Source organism: Apodemus sylvaticus, chromosome 19 (genome assembly GCF_947179515.1).
Source record: "Apodemus sylvaticus chromosome 19, mApoSyl1.1, whole genome shotgun sequence".
NCBI classification, from domain to species: Eukaryota; Metazoa; Chordata; class Mammalia; order Rodentia; family Muridae; genus Apodemus; species Apodemus sylvaticus.
The window spans coordinates 31,336,962-31,357,361 of NC_067490.1; the positions used below are offsets into that span (position 1 = coordinate 31,336,962).

General features: G+C 39.6%; 1 protein-coding gene across 1 annotated transcript in view; it reads left to right on the forward strand.

Moving 5' to 3' along the window:
- Nucleotides 1–20,400, forward strand: part of Tbc1d32 (TBC1 domain family member 32) — a 200,223-nt gene that overhangs the window by 39,467 nt on the left and 140,356 nt on the right. The window contains exons 11-13 of the mRNA XM_052163596.1: nucleotides 4,121–4,211; nucleotides 17,281–17,421; nucleotides 20,299–20,391. Coding sequence (XP_052019556.1) covers nucleotides 4,121–4,211; nucleotides 17,281–17,421; nucleotides 20,299–20,391 — 325 coding nt within the window. The remainder of the gene's footprint in view (nucleotides 1–4,120; nucleotides 4,212–17,280; nucleotides 17,422–20,298; nucleotides 20,392–20,400) is intronic.

Below are 20,400 nucleotides of genomic sequence, written 5' to 3' on the forward strand. Positions count from 1 at the left end.
CAACTACTTCTGGACATGGGGCCCGCCTTTAGGTGTTACTTATATACCCAGTAAGACCCTGTTAGAGAGAAAATTTTCCTTTGTGAATAGTTATCAATTGGAGATAACTTCTGGGTTAGAGATAGAGGCTTGTGTCCACTTTCCCTCTCAGCATTAGGGCTCCATCTGGTTTAGTGCAGGCTCTGTGCATGGTCATAGTGTCCGTGAGGTTATAGGTGCATCAGTCCTCTTGTGTCTAGAAGGTTTTGGTTCCTTTGTGTCTTCCATCTCCACTGGCTTTTCCAGTCTTCATGTCTCTTTGGCAGAGTTCCCAGAGCCCTGAGGACACTTGATCTCCCCCCTTAGGACTAAGTGTTCAAAGGTCTCTCACTTCCTGGTTCCTGGCTTATCTGGTTTCAGAATTTTGGCCACTCAAGCAGTGTTAGGTATGGGTTCCATCTTACGGACTGTGCCTTAAATCCAGTCAAATATTGGTTGATTTCTGTCTTAGTTAGAGTTACTATGGCTGGGATTAGACACCATGACCAAAAGCAACTTGGGCAGCAAAGGGTTTATTTCATTCAGATTTCTATATAATAATTAATCATCAAAAACAGTGAGGGCAAGACCTCTACAGGGTAGGAACCCAGAGGCTGAAGCTGATGCAGAAGCCATGGAGGGGAGTGCTTGCTGGCTTGCTCCCCATGGCTTACTCAGCCCGTTTTCATATAAAACCCAGGAATACTAGCCCAGGGCAGGCATCAACTACAATGGGCTGGGCTCTTCACCATTGTTCACTAATTAAGAAAATGCCTTACATCCAGATCTTATTGGAGGCATTTTTTTTTCAATTGAGGTTCCTTCTCTGTGATGTCAGATTGACATAAAACTAGCTGGTGCAGGGAGGAAAGGGTTTATTTGGCTTAGTCTTCCACATCACTGTTTATAGTAAAGAAAGTCAGGACAAGATCTCACACAGGGCAGGAACGTGGATTTAGGAGCTGATGCAGATGCCATGGACGGGTGCTGCTTATTGGCTTGGTTCTCATAGTTTGCTCAACCTGTTTTCTTACAGAGTCCAAGACTACCAGCCAAGTGGTGACACCACCTCTCATGGGGTAGGCTGTCTCCCATTAATTACTAATTAAGGAAGTGCCCTACAGGCTTGACTACAGCCCATCTCATGAAGGTATTTTCTCAATTGAGGCTCCCTCCTCTCTGATGACTCTGGCTTGTGTCAACTTGACGTAAAACCAGCCAGCATAGTTAGCCCTACAACATTTTTGCCCCTATTGCCCCTACATATCTTGCAGGCACATTACCATTGCAGATCGAAGTGTTTGTAGCCGGGTTGGTGTTTACCCTTCTCCTCTGATAAGTGTGTAGAGTACCTTCCAGCACCATGAGCACTACTCAGCTGGGTTGAAGGCTCAAGGTGGGCACCAGCTTGAGGTCTTCATGCTCAGTGATTTATCATGCTCAGAGGGTGTTATCTTCAGCAATAGGGCCTTACCATCAATGTGTGGAGAACAACTAATAGTTTTGACAATAGTGTGTGTGGTTTTGGGGGTTCCACGGGACCCTTTGGCCAATAAGTCAATTAGATTTAACTCATTCCTGGCACTGGAAACTTCATTTGGCTGTGAGATATGTGTAGAAGCTTCTACTGTAGTGGGTTTCCATATGACCCCCTCAAATGACCCTTAGTTTTAGCTCTCCTCCCTGCATCTCCTTTCTTACCCCCTTCTTTCTCCCCTTTTTCATTTTATTCTCCCCTTCCAGTCCTCCTTACCCCCCCCCAATTCAACAGTAACTATTCATTCTATTTCCTTTTCCTTTTGAGATTCCCCCCTTCTCCCTAGTGCTTTACTCTGTATGTACTGTGTGGTTATACATATCGTAGCCTGCTTATTGAAGACTTAACAGCTAATATCCGTATTTAGGTGACTACACATCATATTTGTATTTTGGGGTCTGGGTTACCATACTCAGGATGATTCTTCTAACTCTATTTTACTGTGAATTTCATGATTTCAAGCAACTGCTATTTTAGATCACTTTAGGTGACGTGACAGTCTCATTTTGTCGGAAAATGTGTTGAGAGTTGTACTACAGAGAAGCAGTAAAGCAAAAAGTGACAGTTAAGAGTCTGAACAAAAAGGTGATGGAAGTATAAGTTAAGACTGTGACAGTTAATCAGGATACAAAGATGATTCAGGGATGCCATATTTAGGAGGTAGGATTTAGAGACCAGGGCTTTTGAGTGTGCAGTTGCTGGAGCCTTTGATAACGTAATGATTAATGTCCTTAGCAGAAGTGTCACAGTAGGAGAAGAACATTTTCTGGGAAAGATAATGGTGTGTAGATGTGGTCAGTTTGGGTATATTGAGTGTGTGATGCATACCGCACCAGGAATAGGTCCGGACCCCTGAAGTTTGATTTAGGCAAGGTGGAAGTGAATAAAGAGTCTGAAGACAACCTATGGATTTGGTGACTTTCTGGGACGATGCACAGGACCTTGCAGTTATGTTTCAGGCAGTCATGGTTTACAATGAAAGAAGAGAGAATGAAATAAAAAAGAAAAGATATATTCCGGTGCCTAATGACTATGAAAGGGTAAGGTCCTAGCTGTCTTTTTCCATTTGGGTTTCTTCAGGCCAGTTTACATCTTCCAGGATTGCCATGTGATAAGTTGAGTTGCATTGTCTGTGGAGAGGTCCTTTAGAGCCTCTGTACCCAGGTTATTTGGCTGGCTTTGATCCAGGGTCTCAGATTAGTAGACTGAAAGCAGAGGTGCAGTGTGAACATTTGTATTTGTAGAAACAGTTTAGGTATATGGAAAGCCTTCTTACCATTCTTAGAGATACTAACCAAACAAAACAGCAATGTCAGAAAACGAACCTCCATGTGACCATTGCCTACCCATCAGAAAAGTAGTATGACCCTGCTCCAGCACCGTACACCAGCCGAAGTTGTCTGTTATTCAGTTCTTTATGTTAGGTGCCTTTAAATTTTCAGTTCTTATTCCTTCATTATACTCTTGTTGACCCCACCACTTGAGACTGATGGTCACCAAAAATGTCACCAAATTCAATTCTCACCAGTCTTTATCTTACTGAGGGCATCTGTTTTGTTCAGAAATTATAAGGCAGAATTATAGAACTAAAAGGCCTCTATAAGAAGTATGTCTGTAGGTCAGGAGAGAGGGCTCAGTGGCTAAAGGCATTTGTTGCTCCTGTAGAGGAACCAGGATCGCTTCCAGCACCCCCATGGTAGGTAGCTCACAACCACCTGTAACTCCATTTTACGGGATTCAGTGCACTCTTCTGGCCTCTGAGTGCATATGGTGCCCAGAAACTCACACAGGCACATACACATACATAATATAAATAAATAAAACTTAAAGAGAAGTATGTCTGTGATGAAGGGGGTTGGGAATCTCTGCTGTGAAGAATGGAGGCATGATAAATGAGACCTTTGCGGGCAACATCATTTTTTACTGTGACCTTGTTCTTTAGAGCTTGAATTTTTTTTTTTATTAGTTGTATGTGATTCTGGTATTTGAGGTGGAAACAAATGCTTGATCCACTTGGCGTGTTTCTGGGTGGTGAGAAGAAAGTCGAGGGAGTTGTGAAGAGACTTTTGTAATAACAGGCACAGACCGATTCTGTTGGGTAAACAGAGCATTTAGAAAAAGAATGAGATTTTATTTCTATAAATATAGTTTATTATTTAAAAATGTTTAAATATGTGTGCCTTGCATGTGTGTCTGTGTACCATGTGTGTGCCTGCTGATGGCAGAATCAGAAGGTTTTTGGTTTCTCTGGAACTGGAGTTATATATGGTTGTGAGCCACCATGTGGGTTCTGGGAGTTAAACCTGGTCTTCCGTAAGAACAAGCTCTGTTAACCACTTATCCATCTACCCAGCACCTAATGTTCAATTTTTAACAATTATTAACTTGTATAGGAGTAATTGTCCCAATTTCTTTTTTGTTAAATTATTTTAAAAATTAGCGTGCTCAGTGATAGGATCTCATATCGCACACATCATTAGATACTTTTATAGCTTTGATTGATGTTTGGCTTTTTGGACACTATATATTTCTGAAACTAATCAGTTATTGTTATTTCTTCCTCAGATAACTACAGCAGTGCAGCAATGTGTTCAGTACCTGGAATTATGTGAAGCTATGAAAGCTGATGGAATTTTGGGACATTCAAAGCATTGTGGTAAGCATTGTTTTCTCTACTACATATATTAAAATAGCTAACGTTCTTATTAAAATAGCCTAGTAATGGCTTAAGTTGTTTAAAAAAATCTAAGTTTTTCATTGTATTCATTATATGTAATACTATATGGACTTTTTTGCTTATTTTATTTATTTACATTTCAAATATTGTCCCACTTCCCAGTCTCCCCTCTGCAATCCCCCATCTCCTCCCCCTTCCCTTTGCCTCTAAAAGGGTGCTCCCCAACCTACCCACTCCCTCCTCACTCCGCTAGCATCTCTCAGTGCTGGAGCATCAAGCTTCGACAGGACCCAGGGCCTCCCATCCCATTGATGTAATCCTCTGCGACATATGTAGCTGGAGCATTGGACCCATACATATATACTCTTTGGTTGGTGATTTAGTCACTGGCAACTCTGGGGTGTCCAGTTAGTTGATATTGTTGTTCTTCCTATGGGGTTGCAATCCTCTTCAGCTCCTCCAGTCCTTCCCCTAACTCTTCCAGTAGTGTCCCTGGGCTCAGTCCAGTGGTTGCCTGTGTCTCCATCTGTCTTAGTCAGATGCTGGCAGAGCCTCTCAGAGGACAGCCATACTGAAAGTACTCTGGGAGTAATTCTTGGCATCAGCAATAACGCTGGGTTCGGTGTCTGCAGATGTGCTGGATCCCAAGGTGCTGTGGTCTCTGGATAGCCTTTCCTTCAGTCTCTGCTCCATTTTTGGTGCTAGTTTTTTCTTTAGACAGGAACAATTCTGTGTTAAAAATTTTCAGATGGGTGGGTGGCCCCATCCCTCAACTGTGAACTGTGACTATTGACTGGAGGTGATCTCTTCAGGTTCTTTCTCCCCTCTGTTGGGTATTTCAGCTAATGTCAGCCGCATTGGTTCCTGGGACCTTCTTGCTTCCCTGGCATCTGAGACTTTCTACTGGTTCCCCCTGTCCTGCAACTCCTACTGCTACATATTTCTGTTTATTTTACGGACTCTCTGGACTTCTTTTCTGTCTCTTCTCATTATATATATACATGTAATGTGCATATATTTTAAATGTGCGTATTTATGAAGTGGTCAGCACTTTTCACCCTTACCATACCTCTCTATTTTCCCCTACCTTACTTCCCATCCTATTCTCCTTTATTCTCCTAGACGGTTTGGTCTCTACTTTACTCTTATATATATTATATGATTTATGTGATACTAAATATATATAATAATATCATATAGAATTAATTATATATAATAATATATCATATAATATCACAGGTATGTATGTGTATTTGTATATACATGATTTATATGTACATATAGACATGATTTTATGTATATGAAATGTAGGAACTTAGAGAAGACATATTTGTCTGACACTGGTGTAATTTCTTAATATGATTCTTTCTAGTTGAATTTATTTTCCTGAGAATGGCATAAATTCATTTTGGTTTGTGTCTGAAAATGCTATTAATTACACACACACACACACACTGCCATTGTGGATGGTGTCTTAATAAGACTGATATGTAAACATGTCTGTGGTACAAATGACTGGGAGTTCTTTTGGACATCCACTTAGGAATGTCTATGTATGGCTGGTGCCTGTGGAGGCCAGAAAAAGACACTGGATTCTCTGAAATGGTTGTGAGCCACCATATGGATGCTGGGAACTGAGCCCAGGTCCTCTGGGAGAGCAACAAGTTCTCTAACAGCTGAGCCATTTTCTCATTACAATTCATTGCTTGCTTCCCTTATGACTGCTATTCTGATTAGGGTGAGATGGAACCTTGGTATATTTTAGTTGGCATCTCTTCAATGGTTAGTGAGGCTGAATTTTTTTATACATTTTTTGATCATTTGTGGTTTATCTTAATTGTCATTCTTTAATTGGCTCACTTTCAATTGATGTGGTTGATTTTCTATTTTGTTTTTGAATTTGCTTGTATATTCTAGATATTAATCTTCTTTCTGATGTATAGCTAGCACAGATTTCTCTCCCATTGTGCAGACTGTGTGCATTCAGTTTGCTGTTGGCCTTGTTTTATAGATGGTTTTTGATATGTTTATTTCTGTCTTGACCAAGTTATCATTGAATAGAGTGTTGTTCAGCTTCCATGTGTATGTAGGCTTTCTATTGTTTTTGTTATTATTGAAGATCAGCCTTAATCTGTGATGATCTGATAGGATGCATGGGATTGTCTCAATTTTCTTGTAACTTTTGAGGCCTGTCTTGTGACAGATTATATGGTCAATTTTGGAGAAGTTACCATGAGGTGCTGAGAAGAAGGTATATTCTTTTGTTGTAGGATAAAATGTTGTATAGATATCTGTTAAATCCATCTGGTTCATAACTTCTGTTAGTTTCACTGTGTCTCCGTTTAGTTTGTGTTTCCATGATGTATGCATTGGTGAGAGTGGGATGCTGAAGTCTCTGAGTATTATTGTCTGAGGTGCAATGTGTGCTTTGAACTTTTGTAAAGTTTCTTTTGTGAATGTAGGTGCCCTTAAATTGGAACATAAATCTTCAGAATTGAGTGTTCATCTTGGTAGATTTTTCCTTTGATGAGTATTAAGTGTTCTTCCTCATCTTTTTTGATAACTTTTGCTTGAAAGTCAATTTTATTGGTTATTAGAATGGCTACTCCAGATTGTTTCCTGGGACCATTTGCTTGGAAAATTGTTTTCCAGCCTTTTACTCTGAGGTAGTGTTTGTCTTTGACACTGAGGTGATTTTCATGTTTGCAGTAAAATACTAGGTCCTGTTTGCATATCTAGTCTGTTAGTCTATGTCTTTTCATTGGGGAATTGAGTCCATTGATATTAAGAGATATTAAGGAAAAGTGATTGTTTCTTCCTTGTATCATTATTGTTAAAGATAGAGTTATATATATGTGGCTATCTTCTTCCTTATTTGTTAATGCAAGTTTACTTTCTTGCTTTTTTGTAGGGTTTAATTTCCTTCCTTGTATTGGAGTTTTCTATTCATTGACCTTGGAAGGGCTGAATTTGTGGAAGTATATTGTGTAAATTTGGTTTTGTCATGGAATATCTTGGTTTCTCCATCTATGGTGATTGACAGTTTTGCTGGGTATAGTAGTCCAGGCTGGCATTTGTGTTCTCTTAGGGTCTGTATGATATCTGCCCAGGATCTTCTAGCTTTCGTAGTCTCTGGTGAGAAGTCTGGTGTATTTCTGATTAGTCTGCCTTCATATGTTATTTGACCTTTTTCCCTTACTGCTTTTAATATTCTTTCTTTGTGGTGACATGGTGGTGAGTCTACACTGAGCATGGAACTTTTGGCTTCTTAGATCTCCCCACTGAGATGTTCCCATCACCCAGCACATTCTAAAATCTTTGAAAACTCTTGCACATGCAATTAGGAATTGGCCCATGGCGTTTCTGAGTGCCTTTTGCTTGTGTTGTGTTTCCTCAATGGATGCAATAATATGCTTGAGCTACTAGGAAGACAGAGTTTGGGGTTGTTTGAGGGTGTGCTTAGTGGTCTGCTGGGGTCTGTAGCAGATGTTTACAGGGTGAAGGATAGCAGCAGGTTGGAGGCAGCCAAGCACTTGAGAGACAGAAAATTCTGGGTTTCATTGTCTGTTTGGTGGTGACTGACTCCCAAGAGAGAATCTTGCAGTGCCTTGGATCCTGAAATATATTAGAAACTAGAAACATTTTGAAATAAAATCCAGGCTGTATTTAAAACAAATATTCTTTCTTTGTTTAGTGCATTTGGTGTTTTGATTATTATGTGACGGGAGGAATTTCTTTTCTGGTCTAATCTATTTGGAGTTCTATAGGCGTCTTGTATGTTTATGGGCATCTCTTTCTTTATGTTAGGGAAGGTTTCTTCTATAATTTTGTTGAAGATATTTACTGGCTCTTTAAGTTGGGAATCTTCTCTCTCTTCTATGCCTATTATTCTTAGGTTTGGTCCTCTCTTTGTGTCCTGGATTTCTTGGATATTTTGGGTCAGGAGCATTTTGCATTTTGCATTTTCTTTGACTGTTGTGTCAATGTTTTCTATGATATCTTCTTTACCGAGATTCTCTCTTCTATCTATTGTATTCTTTTGATGATGACTGCATTTATAACTCCTGGTCTCTTTCCTAGGTTTTCTATCTCCAGTGCTGTTTCCCTTTGTGGGTTCTTTACTGTTTCAGTTTCCATTTTGAGATCTTGGATTGTTTTGTTCAATTCCTTCACTTGTTTGGTTGTGTTTTCCTGTAATTCTTTTAGGGATTTTTGTGTTTGCTCTTTAAGGGCTTCAACCTGTTTACTTATATTCTCCTGTATTTCTTTAACAGAGTTATTTATGTCTTTCTTAAAGTTTTCTATCATCATCATGAGCAGTGAGTTCAAATCCGAGTCTTCTTTTTCTGGTGTGTTGGGGAATCAAGGTTTTTCTGTGGTGGGAGGACTGGCTTCTGATAATGCTAAGTAGCCTTGGTTTCTATTGCTTATGTTCTTGCCCTTGCTTCTCGACATCTGGATATATCTGGTACTAGCTGGTCTTGCTGTCTCTGACTGTGGCTTGTCCCTCTGCAAGCCTTTGTGTCAGTACTCCTGGGAGACCAGCTCTCTCCTGGAAGGACATGCACAGAGGGCTGTGGAACCACCTGGCTCTTGGGTGCAGATGGTGACTGGAAGGCTCCTATCCCAGGTGTTCCTCTGTTTATATGTCCTGTGTGCTAGCTGATGCCCTCCATACAGTTATAGGAGAGAATATGGAGATCTCACCTCTGAGCCTAAAAGTGAAAGCATTGCTGGGAAACCAGCTCTCTCTTGTTGGGCCATGCACAGAAAATTTTCTTCTGTTGTTTTTTTGAAGGTGTTTTCTGGGCCTCTGAGCTGGGAATCTTCTCCTTCTGTTCCTATTATTCGTAGGCTTAGTCATTTCATAGTGACCCTAATTTCCCAGATATTTTGTGCTCGAAACTTTTTAGATTTTGCATTTTCTTTTACTGATATATTGATTTCTTCTATTATGTATTCCATGCCTGAGATTCATTCTCTCTTCCATATCCTGTATTCTGTTGGTGATGCTTGTGTCTGTAGTTCCTGTTCTCTTTCTTAGATTTTCCATCTCCAGGATTGCCTCAGTTTGTTTTAATTCTTGCTTTTATTTCACCTTTCAGGTCTTGCACCTATTTGATTATATTTTCTGTATTTCTTTATATTTATTTTCTTCTTTTTTGAAAGCCTGTACTTGTTTGAATGTGTTTCCCTGTGCTTCTTTAAGGGACTTATTCATGTCCTCTATCACCCTGAGAAGATTGGATTTAAGGTCCCCTTCTTGTACTTCAGTTCCATTAGGATATCCAGAGTTTGTTTTTGCAAGATAGCTGGGCTCGCATGATGCCATATTGCTCTGAGTGTTGTTGAATTTGTTCTTATGCTGTCCTTTAGGCACCTGGTTTTCCTTGGTGTTGGCTGGATGATTCTAATGTCAGCAGGAATTCTCAGGAAGGTGGGGAGAATGGAGGGTACTTTCCTGCCTGTATTTCAGGTGGACCCCACTGGCAAGGGATTGGTGGATAAATATTCCAAACTGGTAGTTCTTGGGGTCCCTCAGGCCTCCATGGGAAGCAGGATACTTTTGTGTTCCTTGGGACTGAGTCCACAGCTAGACAGTGGAGTTCAGGGAAGCATGACCAACTCACTTTTTCGGGCTATGTCCTAAGTGAATTCTACTGAGAAGGAATTCTGGAGTAGTGTTCCAAGTTGGTTAATCTTAGGGCTCCAAAGGCTTCCTCAGGAAATAGGATGCTCTTGGTGTCCTACAGCTTCCTGGTGACTAGTCTACCAATCTTTGTCTCATTGATAGTATTGTTTTCTTATTTTCATGTCATTAATTTATTCTCTGATCATAATTTTTTCTAAAAAAATTGCCAATTTTCAGTTTTGCTTGTTACTGTTTTTCCAAGATCCTTAGCTATGTCGTTATTTATCTGATATCTGTCTGGTTTTCTAATAGTGCCATCTGTAGCTGTAAGTTATTTTCTTAGGATTACTCTTGTTATGCATTATAGCTATTCCTTGGTACATCACTTGGTTACAAGTGATGACTTGTTAGTTGTTGTCAATAACAGAGTAACATCACTTTCATGTAATATATATTAATGTTATTTTATAAAAATATGTATGTATTTGCCCTCCGAATGAGATGTACCTTCATGCCTGCCTGGGTGCTGCCATGTTTCTTTGCCTTAATGGTAATAGACTGAATCTCCGGATCTATAAACCAGCCTTAATTAAATGTCCTTTTTAAGAGTTACCTTGGTCATGGTGTTTCTTCACAGCAATTCAAATCCTAACTAACACACATACACAGACACACAGGCACACAGACACACAGACATACACACAGACACACACACACACACACACACACACACACACGATGCATTCAGTGACTTTCAGAAACATATCTGTCTTCAAAATGAATATGTAGCCGTGCTTGTTACATGGCCCTCTTTAGTGTGTACTTGATTCCCATGTCTGACTTGTTCTGAGTATAAGCTCACATCACCCTTTCCCCTCTGCTGCTGTGCTGCTCATTTAATCAGGTACTTATGAGCTTTGACACCAGAAGACGCATAAAATACAGATTATTTACCTGTGTGTGTATGTGTGTGTGTGTGTGTGTGTGTGTGTGTGTATGATGTGTATGATTGGACACCCACTTCCATCCTGTGTTGTTCTCTGCCAGTTTTCAGTAAGAGCCTCCTAACTTGGCTCTCCGTTCCATTTATCATCTGTTCTGCATATGCTTCTTTGAGTATCTGTGCTTTTTATTAATTCTTTCTGCTCCTATGCCCTCATCCACAGTGACTGCAGAAATTAAATTATTTATTAAAAGGAGTGAACTTCATCTTGGATGTTCAACATTTTACTCTGCATCATCTGTTTTTTTCATTAAACAATTTTTTAAAAAAATATATATTATTTTTATGTCCATTGATTTTTTTTTGTCTGAGTTCTCTGTCTCTCCATGTATGTGAGAGTCTCAGATCCTGGAACTGGAGTTACAGACAGTTATGGGCTGCCACGTGGGTGCTGGGAATTGAACCAGGGTACTTTGGAAGAACATCTCATGCTCTTAACTGCTGAGCCATCTCTCTGGTCCTGCATCACCTGTTTTTCATGCCATCTTTCTTACATTTTATAGATCAAGCTGTTAATCTGATACAGTTTGTGACCCTGTTATTGTTATTTTCTGAGCAAAGAAGGTATTTCAAGAATGTGAACATATTTTATGATTTATCCTTGGGTGAATTCTTAAACTGAAAGCAATGAAAAATCTTCAAAGATAAGTAACTAATTTTTTAAAAAGCCAGTGCATGTAGTAGATGAAAAAAAGCAGAAGTCCTATTTTACTTTTCACAATAAATTTGTGTTACTCCACACATTAGTTAACTTTTCTAGTTTGTTGATTTTAGAGGTTGCACTTTACACTTGCTTGCCCTCTTTTCCATTGTAGTAGCTTCTCTTTTCTTTTCTTTTTTTTTAATGGTCAGCTTAGTTTATTGAATTATCTTTTTTTGAAAATTTATTTATTTTTTTACACTCCATGTTTTATTCCCCATCCCTGTTCACCCTTTGACTGTTCCACATCCCATACCTCCTTCCCACCCCCTGTCTCCACGTGGATGTCCCTACCCCCCACCTCACCTGACCTCCAAACTCCCTAGGGACCTTGAGTCTCTTGAGGGTTAGGTATATCATCTTTGAATGAACACAGACCTGGCAGTCCTCTACTGTATCTGTGTTGGGGGCCTCATATCAGCTGGTGTGTTCTGCGATGGTACAGTGTTTGAGGGATCTCAGGGGTTCAGATAAATTGAAACTGCTGGTCCTCCTACAGGATTGCCCTTCTCCTCAGCTTCTTTCAGCCTTCTCTAATTCAACAACAGGGGTCAGAAGTTTCTGTCCATTGATTGGGTGCAAAAATCAGTATCTGACTCCTTTTTTTAGCAGCTTGTTGGATCTTCCAGAGTGCTGTCATGTTAGATCCATGTTTTTGTAAGCACTCCGTAGCCTCAGTATTAGTGTCAGGCCTTGGGACCTCCCCTTGAACTGGATCCCATTTTGGGCCTGTCCCTGGACCTTCTTTTCCTCAGGCTCCTCTCCATTTCCATCCCTGTAATTCTTTCAGACAGGAACAATGGGTCAGAGTTGTGACTCTGGGATAGTCCCCGCCTCTCTCATTTGATGCCCTGTCTTCCTACTGGAGGTGGGCTCTATAAGTTCCTACTCCCTACTGTCAGACATTTCATCTAAGGTCCCTCCCTTTGAGTCTTGAGATTCTCTCACCTCCCAGGTCTCTGGTGTAGTTTGGAGGGTCCCCCCAACCTCCTATCTCCTGAGGTTGCCTGTTTCTCTTCTTTCTGCTGGCCCTCAGGGCTTTAGTCCTTTTCTCTCACCCAATACCAGATCAGGTTCCTGTCTCCTTCCAACTCCCCCAACCCTCCCCCCATCCACTTTCCCTCCCAGGTCCCTCCCTCCCCACTTGTGATTGTTTTGTTCTCCCTCCCAAGTGGGACTAAGGCATCCTCACTTTGGGCACTTCAGCTTGTTGACCTTTTTGTGGCTAATATCCACTTATTAATGAGTACATACCATGCATGTCCTTTTGGATCTGCAGTGCCTCACTCAGGATGATAGTTTCTAGTTCCATCCATTTGCCTGCAAAACTCAGGATGATCTTGTTTGTAATAGCTGAGTAATATTCCATTGTGTAAATGAACCACATTTTCTGTACTCATTCTATGTCATGGGACATCTCTGTTGTTTCTAGCTTCTGGCTATCACAAACAAGGCTGCTATGAACACAGTGGCCCCTGTGGCCTGTTGGGACATCTTTTGGGTATATTCCAAAGAGTGGTATTCCTGGGTCTTCAGGAGGTTTTCTAAGGAACCTCCGGATTGATTTCCAGAGTAGTTGTACCAGTTTGCAATCCTACCAGCATTGGAGGAGTGTTTGTCTTTCTCCACATCCTCTCCAACATGTGTTGTCACACGGGGTTTTGATCTTAGCCATTCTGGTTAGTATAAGGTGGAATTTCAGTGTTGTTTTGATTTGCATTTCTCTGATCACTAAGGACTTTGAATATTTCTTTAGGTGCTTCTCAACCATTTGAGAATTCTCAGTTGTGAAATCTTGGTGTAGTTCTATACCCCACTTTTTGATTGGGTTGTTTGTTTTTTTTGGCGATTGGTTTCTAGAGGTCTTTATAAATTTTGGATATTAGCTCTATATCAGATGTCGGGTTAGTGAAGATTTCTTTCCAATCCTTAGGTTGCCAATTTATCTCATTGACTATGTCCTTTGCCTTACAGAAGCTTTCCGGTTTCATGAGGTCCCATTTATCAATTCTTAATCTTAGAGCCTGAGCCATTGGAGTTTTGTTTAGTAAATTTTCCCCTTCCAAGTTCAAGGCTCTTTCCCACTTTTTTTTTTCTATTAGATTCAGTATACTTAGTTTTATCTTGAGGTCTTTGATCCACTTGGACTTGATCTTTGTGCAAGGTGAGAAATATGGGTCTATTTTCATTTTTCTATATATAGACAGCCAGTTGGACCAGCACCATTTTTTAAAGATGCTTTCTGTTTTCCATTCTATATTTTTGGGTTCTATGCTAAAGATCAAGTGCCCATAAGTATATGGTTTTATTTCTGGGTCTTCAATTCTATTCCATTGATCAATGCGTCTGTCTCTGTACCAATACCATGCAGTTTTTATCACTATTGCTCTGTAGTAAAAAGCTCGAGGTCATGGATGGTGACTCCCCCAGCTGTTCTTTTATTGTTAAGAATTGTTTTCATTATTCTGTTTTTTTTTCTTTTCATATGAATTTGAGAATTGCTCTTTCCTTGTCTTTGAAGAATTGTGTTGGTATTTTGATGGGGATTGCATTGAATCTATAGATCTCCTTTGATAGGATGGCCATTTCTATTATGTTAATTCTGCCAATCCATGAGCATAGGAAATCTCACCATTTTCTGAGATCTTCTTAGATTTCTTTCTTGAGAGACTTGAAGTTATTGTCATACAGATCTTTCACTTGTTTTGTTAGAGTTACCCCAAGATATTTTATATTATCTGTGGCTATTGTGAAGGGAGTTGTTTCCCTAATTTCTTTCTCAGCCTGTTTATCATTTGTACCAGAACAGAGAAGTGGCAGGGGGTTGATTGGGGAACGGGCAGAGGGAAGAGGACTTATGGGACTTACGAGGAGGGGGAAACCGGGAAAGAGGAAATCATTTGGAATGTAAACAAAGAATATAGAAAATAAAAACATAAATAAAAAAAGGAAGGCTACTGATTAATTTGAGTTAATTTTATGTCTGGCCACTTTCCTAAAGTTGTTTATCATCTAGAGTTATCTGGTAGAATTTTGGGGGATCACATATGTATACTATCATATCATCTGCAAATAGTGATACTTTTAGTTCTTCTTTGCCAATTTGAATACCCTTGATCTCTATTTGTTGTCTTATTGTTCTAGCTAGCACTTGGAGTACTATATTGACTAGATAGGGGGAGATTGGGCATTCTTGTATTTTCCCTGATTTCAGCAGGGTTGCTTCAAGTATGCCTCCATTTAATTTCATAGTGGTTGTTGGTTTGCAGTAAATTTCTTTTCTTATGTTTAGGTATGGGCCTTGAATTCCTTATCTCTCCAATATTTTTAACATGAAGGGGTATGGTAGTTTCTCAAATGCTTTTTCTGCATCTATGGAGATGATCATGTAATTTTTTTCTTTTTGTTTATATAGTGGGATACATTAATGGATTTTTGTATGTTAAACCAACCTTGCATCCCTGGGATTCATTCATTGTGGTGAATGATGGCTTTGATATGTTCTTCAATTCGGTTTGCAAGAATTTTTTTTTCTTTTTTTAGATTTTTCCTTAGATATATTCCACATAAGCAATCTCCCATCCCACTGTTCCCCAATCAACCCTCTCCTGCTTCCCTGTCCTGGTATTCCCCTATGAGGCATCGAGCCTTTCCAGGACCAAGGGCCTCTCCTCCCTTTGATGTCCAACAAGTCCATCCTCTGTTGCCTATGTGTAAGGAGCCATGGGTAACTCCATGTGTACTCTAGGTTGATAGTTTTGTCCCTGGGAGCTCTGGGAGTACTGGGTGGCTCATATTGTTGTTCCTCCTATGGTGCTGCAGACCCCTTCAGCTCCTTGGGTCCTGTCTCTAGCTCTACCATTCGAGACCTTGTTTTTGGAGGAGTGGCTACTTCAGGAGGTGGGCTTTTGCTGGAAGAAGAGGTTGCCTAGGATGTGTCACTTGAAGGTTCTAGCTTGTTCCTATTCTAGACTGAGCTGTTTTTGCTTCCTGAACTACCAAATTGTGAGCAAGTAGTCTGGTGCTCATGGATCCCTTGGATTTTTCCATTTGGTGCCCTCTGTGCCATGACAGGTTATATCCCCTGAACTAGAAGCACAAATAAACTTCTTTGCAATTATGTTGCTTTTGTCAGGTGATCAAGAAAATTTTTGGAATATGGTTCAGTAATGTGATAAATTGACCTTGCAGTTTTTAATCTCTTTGAACATGCTTTGTGGGAGGATTCTGCACATTTTGGAGGTCTGGAATGGAGAAGCACTATAAGACATCAAACAACACATATCAAGGGCTATGCTTGTTGAGGCTCCAGGGACCAGAATTCCAAGAGCAAGAGAGCCCAGAAAGGTTAAGCTTATGGTATTTTACAGAAGTCAAGAGCGATATCAGGATCTTGGTTAAAGTTCACTTGTGTTATATCGTGGGTATTTGGAGTCCAACCAGAGTCCAACTTCAGAACCGTTCCTTTTAGACTGCCTTTCTTGAGACAGGTTCTTTTTCACTAGCCCGACACTTGCTGAACTGGCTGAGGTGGGAAGCCAAGGACCCTTGGGACTATAATGTGTTCACGTTTCCTGTGCTGGGATTAGTATAAATGTGTGCCACTATGTCTTCTTGATATTGTTGTTTGTTTGTTTAATTCTATCTTTAATATATTCTAGGGATGAAATTCAATTTCTTGTTATTTCAAAGTAAGAAGTTTATTGACTGAGTTATACCCCTGTTTCTTTGAATAGTTCTAAAGTTCACTGAATATATTAAAGTCTTTTAAAACTGATGCTCAATACTCCTTGAACATATGGGTGAGGGATAAAGAAATGGAGAATAGATTAGATTAGATTATACTCATTCTAATTTTTGTTGCAAAAACAGTTGTAATAAGTATGACCTTCTGTATATAGTGCAAGCTGAGTATCCCTTATTCAAAATGCTTAGGACAAGAACTGTGTCAAATGTATTTCAGAGTTTGTGCAATATTGGAATATTTTCAAAGACTTTATCTGTGTTGGCTTTTTACATGGTTGTTCCAGTTTTATTTCTGTTGCTGTGACAAATGGCAACAGATGGGAGGTAAGGATTTATTTACTTGATGATTCCAGGTTATAGTCCATTCTGATGGGGAAGTTAAGAAAGGAACTTAAAATACCACATTCACAATTAATTATGTAGAGAGAATAAAAACATGTAACGTTGCTTGCTTGCTACCACTTAGTTCTTTTCCTTAAATTATTCTAACCCCCCTGTCTAGGGCATCATACACCCACAGTCACTGGGGTCTTTATTTATCAGTTAAAAATCAAAATAATTTCCCAAGGACATGTATAGACTTCTCATCCAGACTCTCTTTATAGGTTGTTTAAGTTTACAGTTAAAACCTGCACAGTGGTAAAAATGAAATACTTTTTCTGTTGACTTCTTCTCACCTTGTTTCTTTTTTATGAAGTCTGTCTTTTTAGCGATGGATAACTCCCTCAATATGATATTTTTAGGTTGAAGACTGGCAACAGTAGTTACTAATTTTATAATGATTACCTTCCCTCCAATATATTATAAAAGGTAAAAAGAAATAACAAGAAAAATAACTTTAGAATTTATACCAATTGTTTCCTCCAATGTAGATGATTTTAGGTTTGATTTTCAGGTAGGTTTAAAGACAAGTGTTATGAAATATAATATAATTAAAATAAATGTTCTTGTTTGCTTCTCTTTTAAGGAAACAAGCAAAAAAATTTCTACTACTCAGGACAAGAATTGCAATATATTTATTTCATTCACTCACTGTGCCTTTTAGGAAGATTGTTGATCTATACACAAGGCAGGAAATTATTCCCCATAAAGCTGAAGAATAGAAAAGGTAAGTCTCATTAGGACCAATGAGAAGGAAAAGGTATGATAAGATTTACAGTACACAGGTTCACGTTTCTAAACTAGGCTTGGTATCTGTCCTGGTCACTGATCAATCACTGTGAAGACACACCATGACCAAGGCAACTCCTATAGAATAAAACATTTATTTGGGCCTGCCTTGTAGTTTCATAGGGCTAAGTTCTTTATTCTCACGGCTGGGAGTATGGTGGTGCACATGTGCTATAGACAGACATGGTGCTATAGAAGTAGCTGAGAGTTTTACATCCTGATACTCAGGCAGAAGGAAGAAAGAGACACTGAGCCCGGATTGGGGTTTTGAAACCCTAAAGTTCATTCTTCATGCCATACTTCGTCCAACAAGGCCAGACCCCCTCATCCAAGTAGTGCCACTGCCTGATGACTAGGCATTCCAACCAATGAGCTGATCGGGGTCATGCTTGTTCAGACTTCTGCAGTATCTGCTATGGTACCATATTACTTTGCTTTTCATTGTTGTAATAAAACACTGTGACCAAAAGCAACTTGATGGTGAGAGGCTTCATTTCATTTTATAGCTTATAGTCCACCAAAAATGGAACTCAGGAAAGGAATTCAGAGTAGCAACCTTGAGAATTCAATACAGAAACTTGAAGCAGAGGCCATAGAAAAGTGCAACTTTGCATCCTATGACCAAAACCAAGTCAGGGCATTCAGAACCTATTTTACCTTAAGGCTTCCTCAGTCCATCACTGAGGAGAGCCATGGCAGGAACTCAGGGCAGGGACCTGGAGACAGGAGCTGATGCCGAGGTCACGCAGTATTGTTGATTATTGACTTACTTCTTACAACTTGCACAGTCTGCTTACTTATAGAACTCAGGACCACCAGCACAGGACTGGCACCATCCAGAATGAACTGATCCAGCCAACATATATCACTGATTAAGAAAATGCCCTACAGGCTTGCCTACAGCCTGATTTTATGGAGGCATTTTTCACAGTTGAGGGTCCCTCCTCTCAAATGACTCTAACTTATGTCAAGTAGATCCAAAATAGCCAGCACATAGGATGAGCCTGGGGAGACTATTATAACGTGTAGTGCCATATTGTTTTTATCCACTCTCGTTTATTTCAGCAAATAGAGATCAGTTATCATCGTTAATTCTCCCAAGATATTATATCTCTTCTAAGAACACAGAGGTCATCAAACCTTCTGAAAATTAACAGTAAATATTATAGCTTTGGTGAATAATATTCCATGATTATGATCATGCAGGAGAGTCACCATAGCATGCCTAAGGCTGCTTTCCTTAGAATGACCTATTTGTAAGCTTGGCTCTTGGCTGCCATGTGGGGACTTGGGGTCGTATTAGTCCCAGCACCAATAAGGGCACTTAAATTGTTTGTGAACTGTTCCCTGTGCCTAACCTGTTTGTATAAGCCATTTATGCTGAACACCAGGTTTGCTTTTGGGACTTTAGAATTTTAATAGGCACGAGGCAGAGGACATCTATGTACTCACCTTCCCTGTAAGAACTCCAGGCACTACATCTCTAGTGAGATTTTCTGGAGTAATTGAATGTCTTCTTCATGACTCCCCTGGGAGAGGCTCTCACGTGCTTGTGCCTGCTTTGCTCTCTATTTCGCCTCCTATAATCTTTGTTTTTGATTTTGCTTTGCATGGTTTTATTATAATGTGTCATGTGAACTTGGTTATATGAGTCCTATGGGTCTTCCAATTCAGTCAAATCTGAACATGGTTTCAGGACCTCCGATACATTTTAGAAGTGGAAAATCCGTTCTTAGCTTGTCAGCCCCGTCATAAGAACTGTAGTTGATTGATACTGCTTCAGAGTCTATTCATTGTGATGCTCTTGACTAGTTTATTTGTTCTAATTTATTTTGTCCCCATGAGAACTGACAGGGCATTATGTAGTTCTCTTACAGTGTTCAAGGCTGTGTCATATAGTTTAAGACAGAATGGGGACATCATGAGCTCTTCAGTTAAGGAGGTAGTATTTCATATGGTTTTACAAAACTACAAAAACTAGCGAATACATATGATATTTTTGCAGGAATTCAACTTAACTTTACATGCCTCTCATCTATAATAAATTTAGCATTTTATGTTCATTTTTTAATGACTGTATTTACTCTATAAACAATCACATCCCATATCAAAACTAAGGTTTAGAATAACACAAACCAGCAATCAACTTCAAATTACATAGTTTTTCCAGAATGTTTTAATGAAAGAGTCAATAGCAAGCCTTGGTAAACTGTGCCTGTGGGCCTAACTTGGTCTTCCAGCTGGTTGGTGCCCTTGTGAGCTAGGCATGGATTTTAACTGTTAAATAGACTATTTTGTGCCACGTGGAAAACATGAAAGCTAAATACACAAAAATGGTTTGTTTGGCAAGCCATTATACTCATTATTTATTTGTTCATTGTGTATGGATAACTGTACTACAAATACCAACTTTTGTCTTTGTGATAGAGATGGTCTGGGCACAAAGCTTAAATTACTTAATGCTGACCATGTTCTGATGTACTAAAAAACTCAGCAGAACCAACATATTAAGATGAATTTTACTTATCATAACTGAATTAACTTAAATAGCCCTAGTGAGTCTCATGCATCTGTTGTGGATTTACATGATCACTTCCAAATGGTAGGCAGAACTGTGCCTGAGCACAGCAAGACCCTAGGATGGGAGCCGCCTCTCACCATGCTCTGTTCTGCAGTGATATGTGTGGGTTCGCAGCTCACATCTGCCTGGGTTTATGTAGAAATTATGATGTAATCTTATAGGTGAGTGAAATACAGTTAAGGATGTTTTAGATGGTAAACTTGTTATAACTTCTTTTTTTTTTCTTTTGTAAAGATTCAGTATCTCTCACAAATCTGCTGGTTTTGTTTACTCAACTTATCTATTATTCACCAAGTTGTCCAAAGATGACATCCGTCATGTATTCAGGTAAATGCC